The sequence below is a fragment of the Penicillium riverlandense genome (assembly GCF_028828495.1).
Source record: "Penicillium riverlandense strain IBT 135883 chromosome Unknown utg000002l_segment0_segment0, whole genome shotgun sequence".
NCBI lineage: Eukaryota > Fungi > Ascomycota > Eurotiomycetes > Eurotiales > Aspergillaceae > Penicillium > Penicillium riverlandense.
The window spans coordinates 1,424,699-1,444,418 of record NW_026643195.1 but is presented as its reverse complement, the minus strand read 5'-3'; the positions used below and the strand labels follow the sequence as shown (position 1 = coordinate 1,444,418).

The window sequence follows — 19,720 nt, the reverse complement described above, 5'->3', positions numbered from 1 at the left end:
GCCAGAAGAACGGCTCATTTTTTGGAGCCGGCCATCTCGCGAGCTTTTTTCTCCAGCACGGCCACCTCTTCTGCGGAGGAGTTAGCATTTCCCCGTACGAAAGAAAAAATTGATTCGAATGTAACACACCATTCTTCTCGAGCTTCGACTCGTCCATCTCTAGCTTCATCCAGGTCTGGTAGATGACCTGGTAGGTGAAGACGGCCCCCAAGAACACCTTGGCGAAGGGGCCGGCGAATGTTCGGTATGCGGCCATCTAGAGCTATATTAGAATATCAAATACGATGATCGTAAGGCTCAACAACACAAAGATAAGTAGGGAGAGACATACACCTTGCTTGTAAGAGCTTGGTTGGGATGTGTTGCGCGCTGTGGTTGTGGAGGTGAAGGTCCGGGATTGCCTGAGAAGAGCACGGCCGGACAGCCCAAAGGCTGACGACCAGAGAGACATGGCGAATGATATCTGAACAGATCCTCTTCCGCTCTCCGTGTAGTACGGGTTCCGTGGTCGTCGTCGTAGATATTTCCAGGTCTTCATGCTCCGGATGCCTGAAGAAGGGGAGCTGAGTCAGCAGTCACATGATATCAGTCCGATTGATTCTGGCAGGCCGCAGGAATGGAGCACCAGAACCGCCGGACCAGAACGCTTTCTCTGTCGTCTCGTCAGCACTCTCTCTGACACCTCCTGCCCTCATTCCCCCCGGCCGTCCACCCCGTCTCCCCCGCATCAACGGGCCTCGATCTCCATCAATATGAGGTTCCCAGCAGACAGGATGGCTTATTTCTCCCCAAACCATCCCGACTGGGCGCCCTCAATGGCCTATTCAGGGCGGACTTGGGGGTGCCCATTATTGTCGCCCTTGACTCTGCAAACCGACACTTGAGATGGTCCGTGCACGACTCTAAAGATACGGTCTCAAACCAGAAGGCGGTGTACACCGGCAAATCTGGTGCCTGGAGTGGCTCGTGCGCAGGACAAATCGCGCGAGTCACTTCCGCCCTTGGCCCATCACGCTACTGTCCGACGACGTACCGACTCCCTCCACGCTCTCTCGACCTGCTGCCTGCTGGATCCTCGATTCCATCGGACATGCAGTCGGCTCTTGTGTCTGTCGTCTTCAGTGTCTAGCATTGTTTATGGTTGCATGCGGTTCACTGTTCGAAACTTTGTTTTCTCACGCGTCGGCCCCCCCATCCGTCCATCTGTCGGCCTCGACTCTTTCGCATCCTCAACCCATTTGAACTCACCATCCTGACTTTGATTCATTGATCGGCGACTTGTCGTTCCCTTTGCAGCGGGTGGATTGTTATCGCGGTGCACGGAGACCCGAGGCTCGGCGCAACCGGTCCATTCTATCGCTAAGCGATATCAGATCATCAATCGGTGCATGTATGTTCCCCATGCGTTTATTGCTTGGTATTGTCGAGTCTTGGAGACAAATTATTGCTCTGTGATCGGCATCCGTTCCGTTTCTTGATTTGCTGATATCCTTCGCCGCTGACAGTGACCCCGTTAGAAGACCGCCATCATGGGCTTTTCCAAAAAGCGCTCCCTCGCGGAGATCGAGGAGATTGAGGAGATCGTAAACAAAACCGACTCGGATGACGAAGATTACGATGATCGCCAACCTCGCTCCACGGGACGCGCAAAGTCACGGTCGACATCGAAGAAAGCTAAGCGCTCGAAGAAACGGCAACGTCGAGGCTCAAGCGATGACGATCTCCTTTCGGATGACGACGATTTAGGCGGGGATAGTTCTTTCGATGAATTGGAAGAAGATTCAGATGACCCGAATATCGAACGAAATGCCAGAGGCAGCAAGCGTCGTCAAACAACCCAGAAGCAGCTGATGTACGCGGAACCTTCTTCTGATGACGAGGATGAGGTGAAGGACGAGGACGAAGATGAAGTCGAAGTCGAAGACGAAGACGAAGACGAGGAGGATGCCGTTGCCTCTCCCCCGCAGAAAAAGAGCAAAGTGGTTTCTCTGAAAGTTCCACCGGAGGCTTTTGACAATAAACGGATCACCCGTCAGCGTCGAGGACCCTCGGAAGAGATGTATGCTCTGACCAATTCTGGCAACCACGCGGAGACTGTTCGGCGTGGTACGCGAAGCCCTGAGACTGCACCACGGCGCGGATCCAGGAGTAATCGAGCGGTCAAACAACTTCCCGTCGATGAAGTGTACGAAGAAGACAAAGTCGATCATGAAGAGGAGGTTGTGGAGCAAATCGTTGTTGAGGGCTCTCAGCCAGAGATCATGGAGAGTGACCCCGAGGCTGAAGGACAAAAAGCTGACGCTGTGATGGCCGACGACGAGGGTGCCGTTCCCGAATCTGATACGGTGGAAGCCAAACCCAATGAAGCCGAAGAGGAGGACGATGACGAGGACGAAGATCCGGTAAAGCGACGGCGGTTGCGGCGGCGATCAAAGCAGTCGGCCGAGGAAGAAGACAACGCACAGGTGCGCCGGTCCGGCCGAAAGAAGCCCGCATCGCAGCGCAAGTCGAAGACTGAGGAGAGCGACTTCGAACCAGATGAAGAAGAGGAAGAGGACGAAGATGTGGTGTCAGAACCTGGCCTATCCCAAGGCTCGCCTCGCAAAAGTCATGCCGAAGAAGAGGAGGACAGCTCCACCGGTCGGCGTGCTGGTCTACGTAAGCGAGGGTCTCGATCTCGTGGAGCTTCCGAACTCCCAGAAGCACTCGAGTTGGCTGAGGAGCTGGAGGATCTGCGGGGTGGTCGTCGACGTCGTCGCCTGCCGGAAATTATTCACGAGAAGCCTCGTCGCAACCGCAAGGATGTTGATTACCGCCTCATTCGTCCGGACCTTCTATTCCCCATCGAGGAGGCTGAGAACGAAGTAAACGAATCTCCCTCTCGACGTGGTCGCGGTGGAGGTGGCTCTAGCTGGCAGCGCACTCTATTCCCGACGTACGGCCCCTTTGGTGGTGCTGGTTCTTCCGCAATTCTTGGCCCTCCCGGTGCACCTGCTGCCGCCGGAGGTGCCGACAGTGACAGCAGCGATGATGAACCTGTGTCGCATCCCAAAGGCCCTCCTGGCCTGGCTTCTGGCGGTGGTATTGCTCCTCAAGGCCACTCCGCTGATGCCGGTCAAGGTGCCTCTGGTACCCCAGCAAACTTGGGCAAGATGAAGGACAAGCAGACCTTGGCCGATGCTGATCCCTTGGGTGTGGACATGAATGTCAACTTTGACAATGTTGGAGGCCTGCAGGGACACATCGATCAACTAAAGGAGATGGTTTCCCTCCCTCTCTTGTACCCGGAAATCTTCCAACGGTTCCACATTGTTCCCCCGCGTGGTGTGTTGTTCCATGGACCGCCCGGCACGGGAAAGACGCTTCTGGCTCGCGCTCTGGCGAACAGCGTCAGCTCCGAAGGCCGCAAGGTGACCTTTTACATGCGCAAGGGAGCAGATGCATTGAGCAAATGGGTCGGTGAAGCTGAGCGACAGCTTCGTCTCCTGTTTGAAGAGGCTCGCAAAACACAGCCTAGCATCATTTTCTTCGACGAGATCGATGGTAAGCAAAAACTAGTCTTGATTCATCCTATCATTAAACACTAACATGCTCGTTCTAGGGTTGGCTCCTGTGCGGTCAAGTAAGCAGGAACAAATCCATGCCTCGATTGTTTCGACCCTCCTCGCGCTGATGGACGGCATGGACGGTCGTGGTCAAGTGATTGTCATCGGTGCTACTAATCGGCCGGACTCTGTTGACCCGGCCCTTCGCCGACCCGGCCGCTTTGACCGTGAATTCTACTTCCCGCTACCCAATGTTGAGGGTCGTCGTGCTATTCTTGACATCCACACCAAAGGCTGGGACCCGCCCCTTCCAGGAAACATCAAAGACGAACTTGCGGAAATGAGCAAGGGCTATGGTGGTGCAGATTTGCGGGCCCTTTGTACTGAGGCCGCCCTCAATGCGGTCCAGAGGAAGTACCCTCAAATCTACAAATCCGACAAGAAGCTCGTGATTGATCCGAAGATGATCGACGTGACCCCTAAGGATTTCATGATTGCAATCAAGAAGATGGTCCCCTCCTCGGAGCGCTCTACTGCGTCCGGCGCATCCGCGCTGCCGAAGAACGTCGAGCCTCTGCTGCGCCGGCCATTACTCGACATCGAGGCATTGCTGTCAGAGATTCTGCCACAGAAGAAACGGCTCACTGCTCTGGAAGAAGCTCAGTTTGAAGAGCCTGAGGATGCACGTGGGTTCAAACGCGAACAGATCATGTCGGAATTCGAACGATCGCGCGTTTTCCGGCCTCGGATGCTTCTTCGCGGTGCTCAGGGAATGGGCCAGCAGTACCTTGCGGCTGCCCTTCTGAATCATTTCGAGGGTCTCCATGTACAGGCATTTGACCTTCCCACTCTCCTCAGCGACTCGACCCGCTCACCTGAAGCAACCGTCATCCAACTCTTTGCGGAGGTGAAGAGACACAAGCCTAGTGTGATCTACATCCCGAACATTCAAATATGGTACGAGACTGTGGGTCCGGCTGTGATCTCAACATTCATGGGTCTTCTACGATCGGTGCCGCCCACCGATCCTGTTCTGCTCCTGGGTGTCCTAGAAGTGACAGCCGACGACTTGTTGGTAGATGACGAGAGACCGGCCACTGACCAGATGCAACAAAGTCTATTGAAGACCCTGCCTGGCCCGCTAAAGAACTTGTTTGGATTCTCGAAGAAGAACGTCTACGATCTCGATGCCCCTGACAATGCTGCGCGTCATGAGTTCTTCAACACCATCATCGAATACGTCAAGACACCACCAGCCGACTTCCCCGACCCCGAGAACCGCAAGAAGCGAAAACTGGAGGAGTTGGAGGTCGCACCGCCACCACCGCCAAAGCCCGAGACGCCGCTTACCAAGGAGCAGATGAAGGCTCAGAAAAAGAAGGACCGTCAAACTTTGAACCTGTTGAAGATCCGCATCCAGCCCATCATGGATCAGATTAAGAAGTACAAGCGCTTCCGATCTGGTGTCATTGAGGAGTCTCAGATTCGATACCTGTGGGAAGAGGAGGATCCGAATATTGTGACCAGTGACCTGCCTCCCGAAGAGCAAGCAATCCATCGGCCGTTCGAGAAAGCGTACGATAAACACGGCGTACCCGGTCTTCGTGAAGTTGCAACCGACAAGTTCTTCTACAACATGGAGATCGTGACTATGGAGAAACGCCTTTCCAACGGGTACTACAAACGCCCGACTGATTTCTTGGCCGACATCAAACGCATCGCCAAGGATGCTCGTCAGTTCCACGACCAAGAACGGTTGCTGAGAGCAAACGAGCTTCTTTCCAATGTCGAGGTCGATATATCTACCATTGAACAGACCGAGCCGGCTCTTGTTGCCGAGTGTGAGAATGTCTACACTCGGGAATTGGCCCGCGAGAAGGAAGCGGCAGAGCGCGCGAGGCGGGCTGCCGAGGCTGAGGAACGCGAGGCGACGTCTCATTTCGGAACGGGCAACGTCCCCCACGGAAACACAGAGTCGGCACCGTCATCTGGCCCGGTCCATTTGGGTGAATGGTTCTCCAGGGACGGCGCGCGCCCAGTAACTCCTACGCGAAAGTCGAACGTGAGCTTCGCCAACGGGTATCACCAAGGTGGTGGCTCAGATCTGAACGATACCGCCCCACATGGCGGTCTCAGCAATGGCTCTCGCGAAGATGAAGACGGCGATGTGTTCATGGCCAATTCCGAGGGCCATTCGGGCAGCAAAGAGACACAGACCAGCTCCTTTGGGCCGTCTGCACAGCCAAAACCGCCATATTCGTACACAGCGCCTTCTCAGCAGGTCCGGCGCGAATCTGGTCTCTCCAGTCTCCCCCAGGACAGCCCCATCACTCCAATGGCTCCCGGCTCTCAGCCAGCGGACTACACCAACGAAGCGTCAACTACCCAAACGACTTCGGACAAGAAATCGTCGGCGCACTCGTCAAACCAGCACCACACTCAAAGCCTCAATACTGGACAGGACATGAGGCACGATGGCCCAGATTTGTCACTGTACCCAGACCGTGTGTCCCAGGAGGAGCACCTCCCAGATACGCAGCAAGGTGGCAGCAGCCAATTCTCGCCGCCCCGTCTAGATGCCGCACACTCGGAGAACAGCGTGCTGAACGGAAGCCAGTCACAACCCAAGCCGCAGCCTCCACTGTTCGATGCCCCATCTAAGCCTGGAAGCAATGGCCCCGGCGACCTGCAATCCTTGCTCAATGACGAGCCGTCACCTAAGCTGATCATTGACCCTTCGTATGTCGAGAGTCTGCACGAGCAACTCACCCAGCGCACCAGTGGCTGCTCCGTGGAGCAGCTGGAGCAGATCAACACCAACCTGATGGACTATGTCTGGCGCATGCGCGGTGAATGGAACCGCACTCTCGTCGCGACGGGTATCACGGAGACCTTTAATGCTGTTCTGGAGGATATCCAGTCGTTGCAGGAGATCGGGCCCATCAGCCAGAAGACGAAGGAACAGTTGTGGAACGCGAGGTCCCAGGTGTAATCAGTTTTTCTTCCCTGTCAATGTCTATATGTCTCCATATTCCCCTGGCGCGTTAGTTGATAGTACAAGTGTTGGCAGATGGATGGGTATCGGGCAGGATGGATCGGTGCATGATGTTTTTGTTTCGCGTCCCAGCGCTTGTTCTTTTCGTCTTATTGTACCTGCAGCAGACCATTTGATTTTTTTAACAGATGGCACTAAATAAGGGCAATAAAGTGTACTCTGCACTACTCTGGTTATGTTCTGTGGGTAGGGCTGCCCTTATACTACGGGAGGACATGTGACGCCAGACCCACCCTTCCACCTGGCCTTAACTTGTTCCTTGCACCTTACCTTCTCGACCAGATGATTGCTCTTTGAATAAATAACAACACCCACACTTCATTTCGGAGCGCATTCTCCCCAACGCCTCTTCCTCCCTTGCAGTCCACAACACCCATCACAATGGTCGACTGGCTCAGTCTGGCCGTGCCGTTCGCCTACCTCGGCGTCCTAATCGGCTCACTCGCGACATTCGCCTCGCTATACCGCAAGCGCAAGGCCAGTACGTACCCTCCTCTCCTCCTTTTCCAGTTTCATTGCGCGTGCAACTGCACAACCATGACAAGGAACTCCCAACCCCAACCACCAAGCACCGTCCTCATCCCTCCCGAAAGAACACCAACTGACCTCACCTCCCACGAACAGCAAAAGCAGCCTCCCTGGAAGCGTGGTTCCCAGCGCACCTCCAACGCGACATCTACTTCTCCCTCCTCCACCTCGAGCCACCCTCCACCTCCGCCAAGGAAAAGAAAGCCCCCTCCGTCCCGGAATCTGTCCTCAAGGCCGCACTCCTCCGCCGCGCAACAGAAGACATCAAGCGTGTCATGACCCTGAGATCCCAGAAACAAGCCCTTTCCATGCTCCTCCAGCGCGGCAGTGTGGGCGATGACCTGTGGCAGCGCTTTCAGCGCGCCGAAAAGGAGATGGAGGAAGAGGTGCGCGATGTTGTTTCTGAGGTTAGTACCAGTCTCTATTTCTTTTTACCTTGTGGAAGGGTTTGTGAAATTGATTTGAGAGACGGCGTATGCTAATATTGCAATAAATAGGCGAATGCGTACGCTCCCAACTGGGGCCAAACTATCTTCCAATCGGCTAATGAAATGATGAACAACGATGTCTACCGACGTCGTCTGGATGAGCACCAAGGGAAACTGGCCGAGGAGCGCGAGTGGTGGGAGAAGAAGAAGGCTAGTATCAAGGAGGGATTCATGAAGGAGCTTGACGGTGATTCCTCTTCGTCTGCTCCGGCGGCTGCTTCTGCAGCTGCAGCTGCTCCCGCGAAACCGGCTGCCACTTCGGTACAGACTAGTGATGACGACGCAGTCCTCGTTGAGGCTGATCCGTCCTCGGCGGCGGGTAATACTCCTGGTGGCAGCGGTGGTGGTGGCGGTGGGAAGAAAAAGAAGGGCAAGGGGAAGAAATAAAGCGCTTCTATTATTTCTTAGATTTTTTTTTATTTCTTTGGGAATGCCTAGATTTTGTTTCCATCCTTCAGATTTGCATTGTTCCTGATTAGGGGCTGGGATTGGGCTTTTTTCACTCTTCTGCTGGGTGATGGGATTCATCTCTTATGATTCATGGGCTGCATTCTGCACTTGTATACCTAACAACTCTTGACTTTCTCTTCTACCATAATGCATGTCCCAAAGTTACGAGAGGCTCCATGTAGAAGAGGAGAATGTTTATATTGACCTCATCGGGGACTCTTGGTCCTATCTATACACAGAGATACTAATATACACTGCATCCCAATACCAAGGGATACACAAGGCCATAAGAAAAACGCCAGCCAATGCTTCCCGAGACCAGATCCGAAATGGCCATTTCCCCAAATGCTCAGAATCCATGTGCCGGCGATGCCTGCAAGAAACAAAATAACACAGAAACAAGCCAGGCTACAGTAGTAACTGACTGTCGTCAACGCCCATAGGCGGCCCAAGATCCAGACCCCCAACATGCATCTCCGCCGCGGTGTTGGCAAGCTTCTCTTCGACGCCCGCTGGGTCTAGCCCGTCGCTGCGGCTGAGCACAATTCGCAGGAGACTGGCCATGATTTCGAGCTGGTACTGCTGTCTCTCTTGCGGGTCCAGCTGGTCCAGGCTTAGACCTTGCACTTGCAAGGCCGCGGCTTTGCGGTCGCCCAGGATCTCAAGGAGCTGGTTCACCTGCGCGATGTTTTCTTTGTTGCGCGGGGTGCTCGATAGCCGGCGGAGGCGGCGTTTGGGCGTGCCGGCGGGGACACCGGCCAGGCGTGCAACTTGTAGAACGATTAAGCGAGCGGTTGCGTCGTCCGGGGCGAAGCCGAAGACTGCTCGCATGGCGTGGAGTGCGACTAGCGTCCCGGAGACATCCTTCGACAAACAGAAACTGCGGACGATTTGGTCATATAGACCTTTGGAGAACTCGGACTGGGCGGTCTTGCGGCTGCGTGGCGATAGCTGCGCGTACCAACGTGTCATGTCTGCGAACAGCTGCCGTGCAGACGGGAACGCAGAGTCATAGGCAGTGCGGCCATGGTCGTATTGGATTTTGGCGCAGTCCCAGAGGCAGGCATATGTTTCCAGATCTGGGCGCACTGTTTGAGACATCGCCTGGAATTTCGTCCAGAGGGCTTTGATGTCTTGTTTTCGCAGGTCCGCGTACAGGAGGTGATTCATGAAGTAGGAATTGGGCTGGAGCTGGGCATCTCCAAGGCTCTTGACTAGGTATTTGATCATGCCGTCGTCGCCTCGGCGCGTGTAATGCAGAAGGAGAATGGAAAATGTTTCGATGCTGGCTTGAGGAACCTCGCGCTTCATGAATTTCGGTATGCGGGCAGGATCGACCGTGTCTTGGTTGAAGCCAAGTTGAGGTATGACTTTGGTCGGCTGGAATTTCTTCCATGCGGCGTCGATTCGACGCTGAATCATGGACCAGCCAAGCCGCTCGGCCTTGTCCCGCGCGCCAGCGCTGCCGTCGCGGAGCCACCCAGCGATGACTCCATTAAGATGCTTGCTGTCCGGCTTAACACCTCGCTCATACATCAGCTCGATGACTAGCGCAGCTGAGTCAACTTCACCCATTCCGATGAGCTTTTTCATCCAGCTCGCGTAAAAAAATCGGTTCTGGAACCGTCGCGGCAACACTGTCAGTGCGGAGAGCGAGACTTTATTTACGGCCTCTTCATTGATGCTCGATGCATGGAGATTGCCTGCCAGGCCGAGAGCGGCCTTGTATAGAGCTGTAGAGTCCTTTGCCGGGTCCTGTCCCGTTACCATCATATCTTTGAAGACGGCAACTGCTGTATCCAAACGGCCGGCCGTGAGGAAACCAATGCTGATCTGATCGTAATCCTCCATGCCCATGTCTGATCCCAAGAAGGTTTTCAGCTGGAGGTATAAGGCCCATGCCTTGACCTCTGCTTCTTCCCCAGGCAATCTCCCCCACGCGGTGATAACAGGAATGAGGACCCGCGGTTGACGGGATCGATCGTTCGCGAGAAAAGCCAAAGCAATATCCTGAGCTCGTTGGGGATTGTTCGCAGCTGCAAAGAGTCGCACTCCAAGCATCCAGTATGGTTCTAGGTCCTCCTTGCTTTGTGACAGTTCGGCTTGATATGCCTCCCATTGCTCCAATGCCTTACTGGTCGATCCGCCATCATGCAAAGCAGTAATATAGGTGAGAATCTGGGGCGTCGGGAAGGGTTTATTGACAGACTTGGCGTCTTCAATCAAGGTCTGCAGATGTGTTGATCGTGTATTGCTCGTCAAGTCTGCCGTGTTTTGCGATTGCCACATTATTTGTCGAGTCTCTTGCGGCATTGATTCCAGAAATTCGGGGATAACCTGCTTGCATCGCCGGTACCATCTCCATAGCTCGTGTCTGGTCCGCTCGTCCTCGCTGTTCGTCTTGAAATTGATCACGCAGTCGTGAAATCTTTTAGTGTATGGGTGAGACTCGTCTTCGGCCAGCCCGGTTTCAGTTGATCTTCTGGACAATTGTCGGCTTCTTTTGGCGGCCTTTTGTGGGTTTTCTTGCTCCAGTGCAAGACCCTCAAACTCCTCCTTCAGCATCTCGTCGAGTTCCTCGTCGAAGACCTCATCTAGAGATGGCTGTGGCCCCTGCTCACCCTGTTCCCTTTCATATTTTTCTAGAGCTTCCAGGGCGATTTTGCGATCCGCCTCGGGCAAGCTTTTGATGAAGGGACTGTTGGGGCTGAACGGGCCCTCCTCCAAGACCTTCAGCTCGTCGCGGAGCCTCGCAAGCTCATCCTCGACTTCCTTGCGCTCTTCGTTGTCCTCAGCCTCGGGATCGATCTTCCTTCGCTTCTTTCTGCCCGGCGCATCCTGTTCGTAGAATGTCACTTTGTCGTTTGGTCCGCCATAGTCGAGACGGCGCGGAGTAATGGCGGAAAAGGCTCGAACCGACGGGCGGCCATGAGCCACATACCACCGAGCGCCATGAAACGCCTGGCGAAGCATGAAGGCAGGGGCGCCGTGGTCGGGTGTAGGTGTAGAAGAGAAGTTGCGGACCAGCACTTCGGAGGTGAAAAGTATCTGGCTTGTTTGGGTTTAGCGCCCGCAGTGAACTCCGTCCTTCCGTTGGTTTGTTTCCCTTGTTTGTTGCTTGCTTCGACCAGCCATCATGGATGCAGAAACCAGGGACAAGTCCCAAAATCAAGTTCGTGTTAACTTTGTTGGGGTGGCGTGTGAAGACTAACCTAGCCCAGGGCGTGTACATCTACCAGGGAGAGCGACCCTCGAAGCGCCGCAAAGTCGCGCCCACCGACCACGCCCACTCCGACTCGCACTGCTTTGTGCCATTGCTGAATGGGGAGGAACCCGCCGAATGTGTTCAATTGCGATACGATACGTACAAGAAGCTATGGTCGGAGCAGGAAACGTCCATCCAGGTTAGTGGAGATACTGGTGGGCAAACCGAGGTCCAACGCTCATGTTTACTAGGAAATCCTGCACGAAGTCGACGCCGGAGTTTTGACGGATGTGCTGTCCTTCGTTCAAACGATGTCCCCGGAGACGTACGTTGCTACTCTTTGCGAATAGTCCCAAGCTGCGATCTGACTGTGTTTCCAGGTGCAATGGCTGTATCCCTACCGCGCTCGTCACCGTCGGCTCCAATGTTTCTTCCCTCACCAGACTGCTCTCACGGCTCAATGATCAATTGACATCCTCTGGCGACGGTGGTGTGGTGGTGTTGGAGTCAGGCGATGCGCCGAATTTGAAAACAACGCTGAAGAACATCATTCGCGCGGCGGTCACAAATACTGAGGGCAATGGCGGCTACCAGAAATTCCTTACCGATAGAGATGTGTGTACTCTTTACACACCTGAACAATCTAAGGCTAACTTAGCCACAGGGCCCCAGGCTTCTCGGTTACGACCTAGACCTGCTCTACGACTATGTTCAAAGGAAAGGGACCAAGAAATTGGTACTAGCTTTCCGAGATAGCGAAGCTTTTGATCCAAGCTTATTGACGGATTTACTGTCATTGTTCAGGTGAGTTCGACATTCAACGCGCGTGTTGACCAATGCGCTCATCTTCTATCAGCTCTTGGCTGGATCGCATACCATTCACCCTGGTGTTCGGGATTTCCACTTCTGTCGACATATTCCAGAGCCGGCTTCCCCGCTCATGTGTTGCCCTTCTTCAAGGAAAGCACTTTGAGGTCCAAGAGGCAGGCAATTGCGTCGACGAAATCTATGAAATGTTGCAACTCAGAGAAGACTCACGGCTCAGACTGGGCCGCAATATCAGCGCCACCCTGTTCGAAAAGTCGAGCGACTATTTTCAGAGCCCAGAGACTTTCAGTCACATGCTGAAGGTATTTATGTTCCCCCACAGATGAGTATATCCCCTTCTAATTTCTTTCTAGTATGCGTATATGTCTCATTTTTTTGCAAATCCCTTGGCGGTCTTGCTGGCAGCACCGGCTCCCACAATCTCATCTCCTGGCCCTTTATGCCAGGCCATCAGAAACGTCGCGTCCTTTCGAGTGTGAGTAGGCTGTTGATTCTTATGGATAACTTGATCTAATGGTATTTAGGCTTTGTGAGGATTTGGCGGAGAATGGCTCTGTCCAACAAGTACGGCGTCTATTAGAAGACGACGATTATCTTCTTCAGCAAGCGACTGACCATGTCAACCGTGGCCAAGAGACTATGAGGGGGATATTCCTAGCCGTTAGCATCCTTCATGCCTGTCTTCAGTGCACGCAGAGCATGAAAAAGACCAGCAGGTCCGATCTCTCGATTCGTGCTCTCTCTGGAGAACTCAGTGAGTCGCAAATAGTTGAAGACATGCTCGCCACCCTGAAAACATTCGACTCCGAGAAGCTGCGCACATTGATCGGGCTTTTCGCAGACAACAATCCGGTGCGTGCTATCTCTGAAGATTTCCAGAATTTGGTACAGTCCAATACCGACTCTGGGCCACTGCAAAGCGCCTACAATGTCAACAGCTCCGTGGTTAAAACGACGGTCGAACAGCAACGGGTCCGCCTCAGCAAGGGTCAGGCCCAATTATCCGAGCAAGACCTCGAATACACTCAACTTATTGACGAGCTCATTGATGGGCTGCGAGGGTATTTCACCGCGAATTTGATCAACCCGCAGGACCTGCCCCTGCACGAGGTATTCTTGTTTGATCTCCGAAACCCACTGAAAGAAACCTTTGCGCCTCGACCGCGCTTTGCCATCGAGCGCGCCCTCACCAGTCCATTCGACTACCTGATATCCTCGTCCGATGTCTCTGAAACCAAGATCTCGGCTAAACAGCCCGCCACGGCCATCTTATACCAACTCTACCTGGAATCCGGGGCTCTGGTGAACGTTCACGATCTCTGGCAGGCGTTCCGGGCAGTCTTCGAAAGTGACCAGGGTGATCGGTGCGATGACCGCGTGGTCATGGCATTGTTCTACAGCGCCATGTCGGAATTGAAGACCTTCGGCATGGTCAAGAACACTCGCAAGAAAGCTGACCATCTGGCCAAATCTGCTTGGATGGGCTTGTAATGTAGTCCATATCGTTATGATCATGTTTTTGTGGATCATGCAGAGGAGGTGCCTGGTGTCTGTTTGCGTGCTGTGTTTTTGGAGGAAACAATTGACGCACCCAACTTCCAGACTCTCGAAATGTTGCTCGTCCGATGGACACCTGTGCGACTCGGTCAGACCGGTAATCCCGTAGACTAGATGGTGCTATTTTACTAGTCGTTTGGTATCTGCTCGCTCATCACATCTATTACATGATACAGCTGGAAGGGCTCTATTCCTCTGGGAAGCTGGGCAAGAGTAATGCTTACAAAACGAACTCCATACCTGTGCTATAGATGAAAAGGCAACCCAAGGTATATAGTACTTTCGCCAACCGCTGACGCGGGTTGTCGGCTTTCCATGAACCTCTTCAAGAAGGTGCATAACGGTATGAGCGATTGATAGGCAAAGTAGGACTTGGACTAAGCATAGAAAACAATGATCCAATGTAGTGGAAGCGCTACTAGTGAACAAAGCATTCAATTTTCAAATGGGGGTATCATAGGCACGCCGTAAACACCAGCAAAAGAAGAAAGTCAGACTCGTCTCGTTACAGCCATGGCGAGGGCAAGGAATCAATCCAGAGGGCGCTGAATAATATCATCACCCCGAAGAGGCCGTCCACCGTCACTCAGCACCATGGCTTCCCTTCTCCGCCGTCTCAGCGCCTGCTCCTCAATGCTCCCTTCTTGCAGACGACGCCCCAAAGAGACCCGCCTTGTAGAACCCGCGGTATCCTCCCCATTGACCATCCACACATCGTCATCCTCATCATCTTCATCGTCCTGATCATTCTCCTCGATCATACTACCCATCAATCCATGTTTCCGCAGCTGCTTTATCCCGTCATTGTGAGAGGTAAGCGTGCTGAAAATCGAGCTCATCACCCCGTCGTCTAGAAACCATGTCTTCATGAGAATCACTACATCCTGTCGCCGTGATGGCTCAGACAGAGCGCATGGAAAGGGATATTTGCAAAGCCATCGGCTTATAATCCCGGCCTCTAGTGCGGCGGGAATGTTTTCCGGTAGCAAAATATTGAGGATGTTGAGCGCTTTTTTCTCGCCGATCGGTCTGGTTTTGGGGAGGATGGGCGAGTTTGTTGTGGAGGTTTGTTCGGTGTGTTCGTTTAGGAAGTTGCAGAGGCAGTTTACCAGAGCTATGTAGGTTGGGAGGTCACCCAGTCGGCTGCATACTGAGGTTCGAGATACTGGACAACGTTAGGACTGGGATTCTATAGTTATGGATGCGGGCGGCTTACATGCTCGGTTGGAAACGAGGAAGCTCAATGCATTTAGTGCTCGCGCCCTTCGTAGTTTGTTCGGGCTTGCCAGGTCCTCTAGGAGCAGGTCTCTCGTTCCTCCTTTGGTGGACCGTTCGGAGATGATGCGTAGAGCTCTGTAGATGCATTAGTTGGGGTAGTTATGCTTGGAGGGTACACGTCGACTCATACGCAGAGCGGAGGTCATGACTTGTGCTTTCGGAGAGCTTGAGGAGGGTATCTAATTTGAGGGCTGGTATAGTGATAATGTCAGTCATCATTCGGTATGGATTACTTGCATCTTGCGCACCTTCTTCGGTTCCCTCACTGATGATCTTGTCTTCTGTCTCGACGTGCTTGATCTCGGTCAGATCGACCACCTGACGAAGATCGGTAGTAATGCCGCGCACGGCAAAGAAGAGCGAGATGCCCAGACAGAGCCAGAGCACCCCGTCGCCCGAGAAGACCGCCATGACGGATGCTGTTGGTTGATGTGAATGCGGAGACTCCGGTCCGGCAGAACGATTGATTTTATCGAGGCGGTGAAGCCGCTATTTTTTGAGCCCCAAAAAAAATAATTACCGCATTCCACTCCCTCCACCACCACGCCATGCCGCCGTCTCAGTTGAAGCAGCTGAAGTCCTCGCTGAGGGAGAATGGAGTACTCGGACCACAGCAATCCAAGAAGCAAAAGCGCCAGAATGCAAAGTCTGGTGCCGCTTCCCAGAATCGCAATCAGCGCCACGCTGCTCTGCAGGCAATTCGAGATCGGTTCAACCCGTTCGAGATCAAGGCCACGGGCCGACAAGGCAAATTCGATGTGACAACCCGAGATGGTGGCTCGACGACAGCCGCCCGTGTGCGACCGGGTGTCACAAAATCTCTCGGTGAAGAACGGGTAGGTTCAATGCTATGGTCAAGTGCGAATATGCAGCTAATATGTCTCCTCCCCAGCGACGCGAAACGCTCTTGCAGGAGATGAACAGCCGTAACAAAGTCGGTGGCCTTGTCGACCGCCGGTTTGGTGAGAACGACCCGACCATGACACCCGAGGAGCGTGCCGCCGAGCGATTTGCCCGAGAGAGCCAACGGAAGATGCGCAAGGAGTCGATGTTCAACCTTGAAGATGAGGAGGACGAGCTTGAACTCACGCACTTGGGCCAGTCTCTGACGTTTGACGGAACGAAGCTGGACGATTTCGATGCGGGTGACTTGAACGATGCGGAATCCGATGAAGATTCACCACGGAAACGGAAGCGCTTCCTCGAAGATGATGGAGAGATGGAGGACTTTGTCCATGAAGAGGAAGAGGACCAGCCAGGGCGGAAAAAATCAAAGGCGGAGGTCATGAAGGAAGTCATTGCCAAGTCCAAGTTTTACAAACACGAGCGGCAACAGGCTAAAGAGGATGACGAGGACCTACGAGAAAAGCTTGATCAAGAGCTTCCTGATCTGTTTGAAGCTTTGAGAGGCGTGAAGCCTCCGCCTAAGCCGGAGCCCGTCACGGAAGATCTAGCAGCTATGAACCCGGAACGCGCCGCTTTGTTGCAAGAACCAGAAAGCAAGGACACCGAGAAGGAATACGACCAAAGACTCAAACAGTTGACCTTTGACAAGCGTTCTCAGCCTACGGATCGCACGAAGACTGCGGAGGAGATTGTCGAGGAAGAAGCAGAACGGCTAAAGCGGCTGGAAGAAGACCGAGTCCGAAGAATGCGCGGTGAGCCATTAAGCGACGAGGAAGAGGAGGAAGAAGAAGAAGAACAGAAGAAGCCACAGTCCGAGGGCGAAGAGTCAGATTTCGACGATGCCATGGCTTTTGGTCTCCCCACGAACTCCTTTCAACCGCGTTCCGATCTTGGCGTCGAAGACGAGGATGACTTCATCATTGACGATGACTTGGTTGAGACGAGATCGGATGCCAGCCTCGAGTTTGATGATAGCGACATGGAGCAAGAAGAACTCTCCGAGGAAGAAGAATCAGCAGATGAGCAGGAAGATGAGCTTATAAATGGCCTAACGCTCCCATCGAATACCACCGCTGGTGCCGCATCGACAGCCGTCAAAGTGGACCAGGCCGCTGACGGAAAGCTGGCCTTCACATACCCCTGTCCCAACAGCCATGAGCAGTTCCTGGAGATTACCAAGGACGTGCCCGTCCAGGATCTCCCAACTGTCATCCAGCGTGTTCGAGCCTTGCATCATCCTCGCCTCCACAGCGAGAACAAGGCGAAGCTTGGCCGGTTTGCCGAAATTCTGGTTGAACATGTCTCTTACGTGGGCAACGAAACGGAACAACCCCAATTCGCCATATTGGAGAATATTCTCCGTCACGTCCACTCGCTGGCCAAAACGCATCCCGTGAACGTTGCCACGGCGTTTCGTGCACGCCTTCGGGAGATGTCCACAATTCGGCCGCTCAATCTCCTCCCCGGCGACCTTCTGATCCTTACAGGCATCTCGACCATCTTCCCAACATCGGATCACTTCCACGCAGTGGTAACACCAGCTCATTTGGTCCTTGCTCGATACCTTGGCCAGTGCTCTACCAACACCCTCGCGGATTTCGCAACCGGTGCTTTCGCCGCTAGCCTATGTCTTCAGTACCAAACTGTCTCGAAGCGATACATGCCTGAGTTCATCAATTTCACCCTGAATGCTCTCTGCAACCTGTCTCCCATCGAGCCAGCCACCAGCCTTGGCTTCTTTCCCTCAAGAAAACCCCAAGAGTCAGTCCGGCTGTTGACATCATCCAAGAAGACAACCCCGCGCAAGCTGCGCTTCCGCGATGTGGTGTCATCACCCACCGATTCCCAGGCAGCAGAAGACCTCAAGATCTCCCTCATCACCACCCTCGTCTCTCTCCTTAGCTCCGCCTCGGACTTATGGTCCTCAAAATCCGCCTTCACGGAGATCTTCGCCCCAGCCCGGGCAGTCCTCCAGCACCTCCGCCAGTGTTTCAAGAACAAATCTTTCGCCGCAGCCCGGGCGCCTACTCAGTCTGCGCTGGACACTCTAGATGCCCATCTCACCAGCGCCAAGGAGTCGCGCCGCCCTCTTTTCCTCCACAACCACAAACCCCTAGCCATCAAATCCGCCATCCCCAAGTTCGAGGAGAACTTCAACCCGGACAAGCACTACGATCCGGACCGCGAGCGCGCAGAGGCCAACCGCCTCAAGGCAGAGTACAAGCGCGAGCGCAAGGGTGCCCTCCGCGAGCTGCGCAAGGACGCAAGCTTTGTGGCTCGCGAGAAGCTGCGCGAGAAAAAGGAGCGCGATGCAGCGTACGAGCACAAGTACAAGCGGCTTGTGGCCGAGATTCAGAACGAGGAGGGTCGTGCGGCGAACGATTACGAGCGCCAGAAGAGGGCGCGTCAGGGCAAGCGCTGATTCTGGGCTGTGCATATACCTCGTTTCTTTTTGTGTCTATATATTACTTTCTATTCCTCTGGTACAGGCGTGGGACTTCAAAAATAGATTCTTTGATTTCACTATTATTCCCTAGATCTGTTTGTGAGGGTATCTGTAATACTTCTTTCCCTTCATCCGCATATGCTTCAGGAGTGCACCACGTCAATAGAGTAGATATCAACCTCACTAGCCACGTTATCCCCCTGATTATAGTCACCAGCCTTGAAGTAAGCATCCGGCGTACCTAACGGCGTAACCGAGAAATGGTTGGCCGTCCCTCCGTTAAGAGACACCGTGAGCTCATCATTTGAGTAGTTCAACTCATACGTAAAGACGGTATTCTCCGGAATCGTTCCAATCTTCGTGAAGTTCTCATCTCCTCCCGCAGTCGTCGTTTCCAGGCCGACAGTAACAACCCCCTGCGGGTTATAGTAGAGCTCTATGATAGGCTTTGAAAAACTTGCCGAAAACACCTGCCCGATGACAGTGCCGTAATCGCCGTCATCGGCCTGCGCAACCTTAAGCTTGACGGTCATCGTGTTCGTCCCGGAGGGACTCCAACTCGACGGGTCTGCCTCGCGGAGCTCGGTGCGGCAATGCTTGCTGCCTGATGTTTTGGCGCAGGGCGTGCTGGTCGGCGGTGCTTTCATCACAAGGTACGAGCTGGCCGTGTTCCAGTAGAACCAGTCTGGATTCTGGTAGCCGCTACAGCCGGCAACAGCTGTTGCGGATATTTGTTCGGCAGATCCACCGCTGGAGGCTGCGATGGGGAGTTGGAGGTCAAAGTCGCCCAAGGCGGACATGTAGCCGCCTGGTGCGCAGCTTGTCTTTGTTCCGGATGGAGTTGCGGATGAAGAACTGGATGACGACATGGAGGGTGCACGAATTGCGTGCATGTGGTCCTTCATCGGTGTAGCTAGCACGAGCACCGAAGAAGGAAGCAGCAAGATAGAGGAAAAGATATTCGTCTTCATGGTGGATGTTGGTTGGGGAAATGGGTAACGACGTTTCCCTTTTCCTGGAATGAGGGGAATAGATTCCTTGATATATATGGTCTGGGTAAGACTACGGCGATCGAGTATATTTAAGACAAACAAACTCCGTGTCTGAAGAATATGAAACGCCCTAGTATAATGATATTCATCAACAATGGAGTCGTTTCATTGGTGGATGAGACGGGTTAACTCAGAATAGCCTGTTATCCTGCAGATCGTAGGGTGGCATTGCATGATCCACTTACCCGTTGTGGAAACTCGTACTAGCATTTGCCGCTGAAGTCACGGGCGATGTGGTTATTGATCAACGGAGACTCGTATGAAACCAGGAACATTGTGAGTAGATCATCATTGACGGTTATGCAGGCCAGGTAGTGCTCCGGTCAATTCGGGGGGCGAAAGACTTCACCGGGTGAACCCTGTTTTTCCGAACTGCCTCAAA

At 53.7% G+C, this 19,720-nt stretch overlaps 8 protein-coding genes across 8 annotated transcripts; 4 read left to right on the top strand and 4 right to left on the bottom strand.

The window, feature by feature from the left end:
• Nucleotides 1-14: 14 nt before the first annotated feature.
• On the bottom strand, nucleotides 15-451 carry N7474_002880 (uncharacterized protein; the record flags this gene model as incomplete). Its single annotated transcript, XM_057194295.1, has 3 exons — nucleotides 15-70; nucleotides 130-256; nucleotides 332-451. 3 exons carry the CDS (start codon nucleotides 449-451, stop codon nucleotides 15-17), a joined length of 303 nt encoding a protein of 100 aa, XP_057055650.1.
• A 1,078-nt stretch (nucleotides 452-1,529) lies between these two features.
• N7474_002879 (chromatin segregase YTA7) lies at nucleotides 1,530-6,537 on the top strand (the record flags this gene model as incomplete). Its single annotated transcript, XM_057194294.1, has 2 exons — nucleotides 1,530-3,543; nucleotides 3,602-6,537. 2 exons carry the CDS (start codon nucleotides 1,530-1,532, stop codon nucleotides 6,535-6,537), a joined length of 4,950 nt encoding a protein of 1,649 aa, XP_057055649.1.
• A 444-nt stretch (nucleotides 6,538-6,981) lies between these two features.
• N7474_002878 (Sec63 complex subunit SEC66) lies at nucleotides 6,982-8,003 on the top strand (the record flags this gene model as incomplete). Its single annotated transcript, XM_057194293.1, has 3 exons — nucleotides 6,982-7,081; nucleotides 7,225-7,535; nucleotides 7,626-8,003. 3 exons carry the CDS (start codon nucleotides 6,982-6,984, stop codon nucleotides 8,001-8,003), a joined length of 789 nt encoding a protein of 262 aa, XP_057055648.1.
• Nucleotides 8,004-8,474: 471 nt separating this feature from the next.
• N7474_002877 (pentatricopeptide repeat protein) lies at nucleotides 8,475-11,039 on the bottom strand (the record flags this gene model as incomplete). Its single annotated transcript, XM_057194292.1, has 1 exon — nucleotides 8,475-11,039. One exon carries the CDS (start codon nucleotides 11,037-11,039, stop codon nucleotides 8,475-8,477), a length of 2,565 nt encoding a protein of 854 aa, XP_057055647.1.
• Nucleotides 11,040-11,206: 167 nt separating this feature from the next.
• N7474_002876 (uncharacterized protein) lies at nucleotides 11,207-13,590 on the top strand (the record flags this gene model as incomplete). Its single annotated transcript, XM_057194291.1, has 7 exons — nucleotides 11,207-11,470; nucleotides 11,523-11,596; nucleotides 11,652-11,886; nucleotides 11,936-12,075; nucleotides 12,128-12,401; nucleotides 12,453-12,574; nucleotides 12,624-13,590. The coding sequence occupies 7 exons, from the start codon at nucleotides 11,207-11,209 to the stop codon at nucleotides 13,588-13,590; spliced, it is 2,076 nt and encodes a 691-aa protein (XP_057055646.1).
• Nucleotides 13,591-14,186: 596 nt separating this feature from the next.
• Nucleotides 14,187-15,345, bottom strand: N7474_002875 (uncharacterized protein; the record flags this gene model as incomplete). The annotated part of the gene is made up of 4 exons (XM_057194290.1): nucleotides 14,187-14,821; nucleotides 14,873-15,009; nucleotides 15,065-15,125; nucleotides 15,183-15,345. The coding sequence occupies 4 exons, from the start codon at nucleotides 15,343-15,345 to the stop codon at nucleotides 14,187-14,189; spliced, it is 996 nt and encodes a 331-aa protein (XP_057055645.1).
• A 137-nt stretch (nucleotides 15,346-15,482) lies between these two features.
• N7474_002874 (snoRNA-binding rRNA-processing protein NOP14) lies at nucleotides 15,483-18,262 on the top strand (the record flags this gene model as incomplete). The annotated part of the gene is made up of 2 exons (XM_057194289.1): nucleotides 15,483-15,770; nucleotides 15,827-18,262. The coding sequence occupies 2 exons, from the start codon at nucleotides 15,483-15,485 to the stop codon at nucleotides 18,260-18,262; spliced, it is 2,724 nt and encodes a 907-aa protein (XP_057055644.1).
• A 167-nt stretch (nucleotides 18,263-18,429) lies between these two features.
• On the bottom strand, nucleotides 18,430-19,257 carry N7474_002873 (polysaccharide lyase family 7 protein; the record flags this gene model as incomplete). The annotated part of the gene is made up of 1 exon (XM_057194288.1): nucleotides 18,430-19,257. One exon carries the CDS (start codon nucleotides 19,255-19,257, stop codon nucleotides 18,430-18,432), a length of 828 nt encoding a protein of 275 aa, XP_057055643.1.
• Nucleotides 19,258-19,720: the final 463 nt, after the last annotated feature.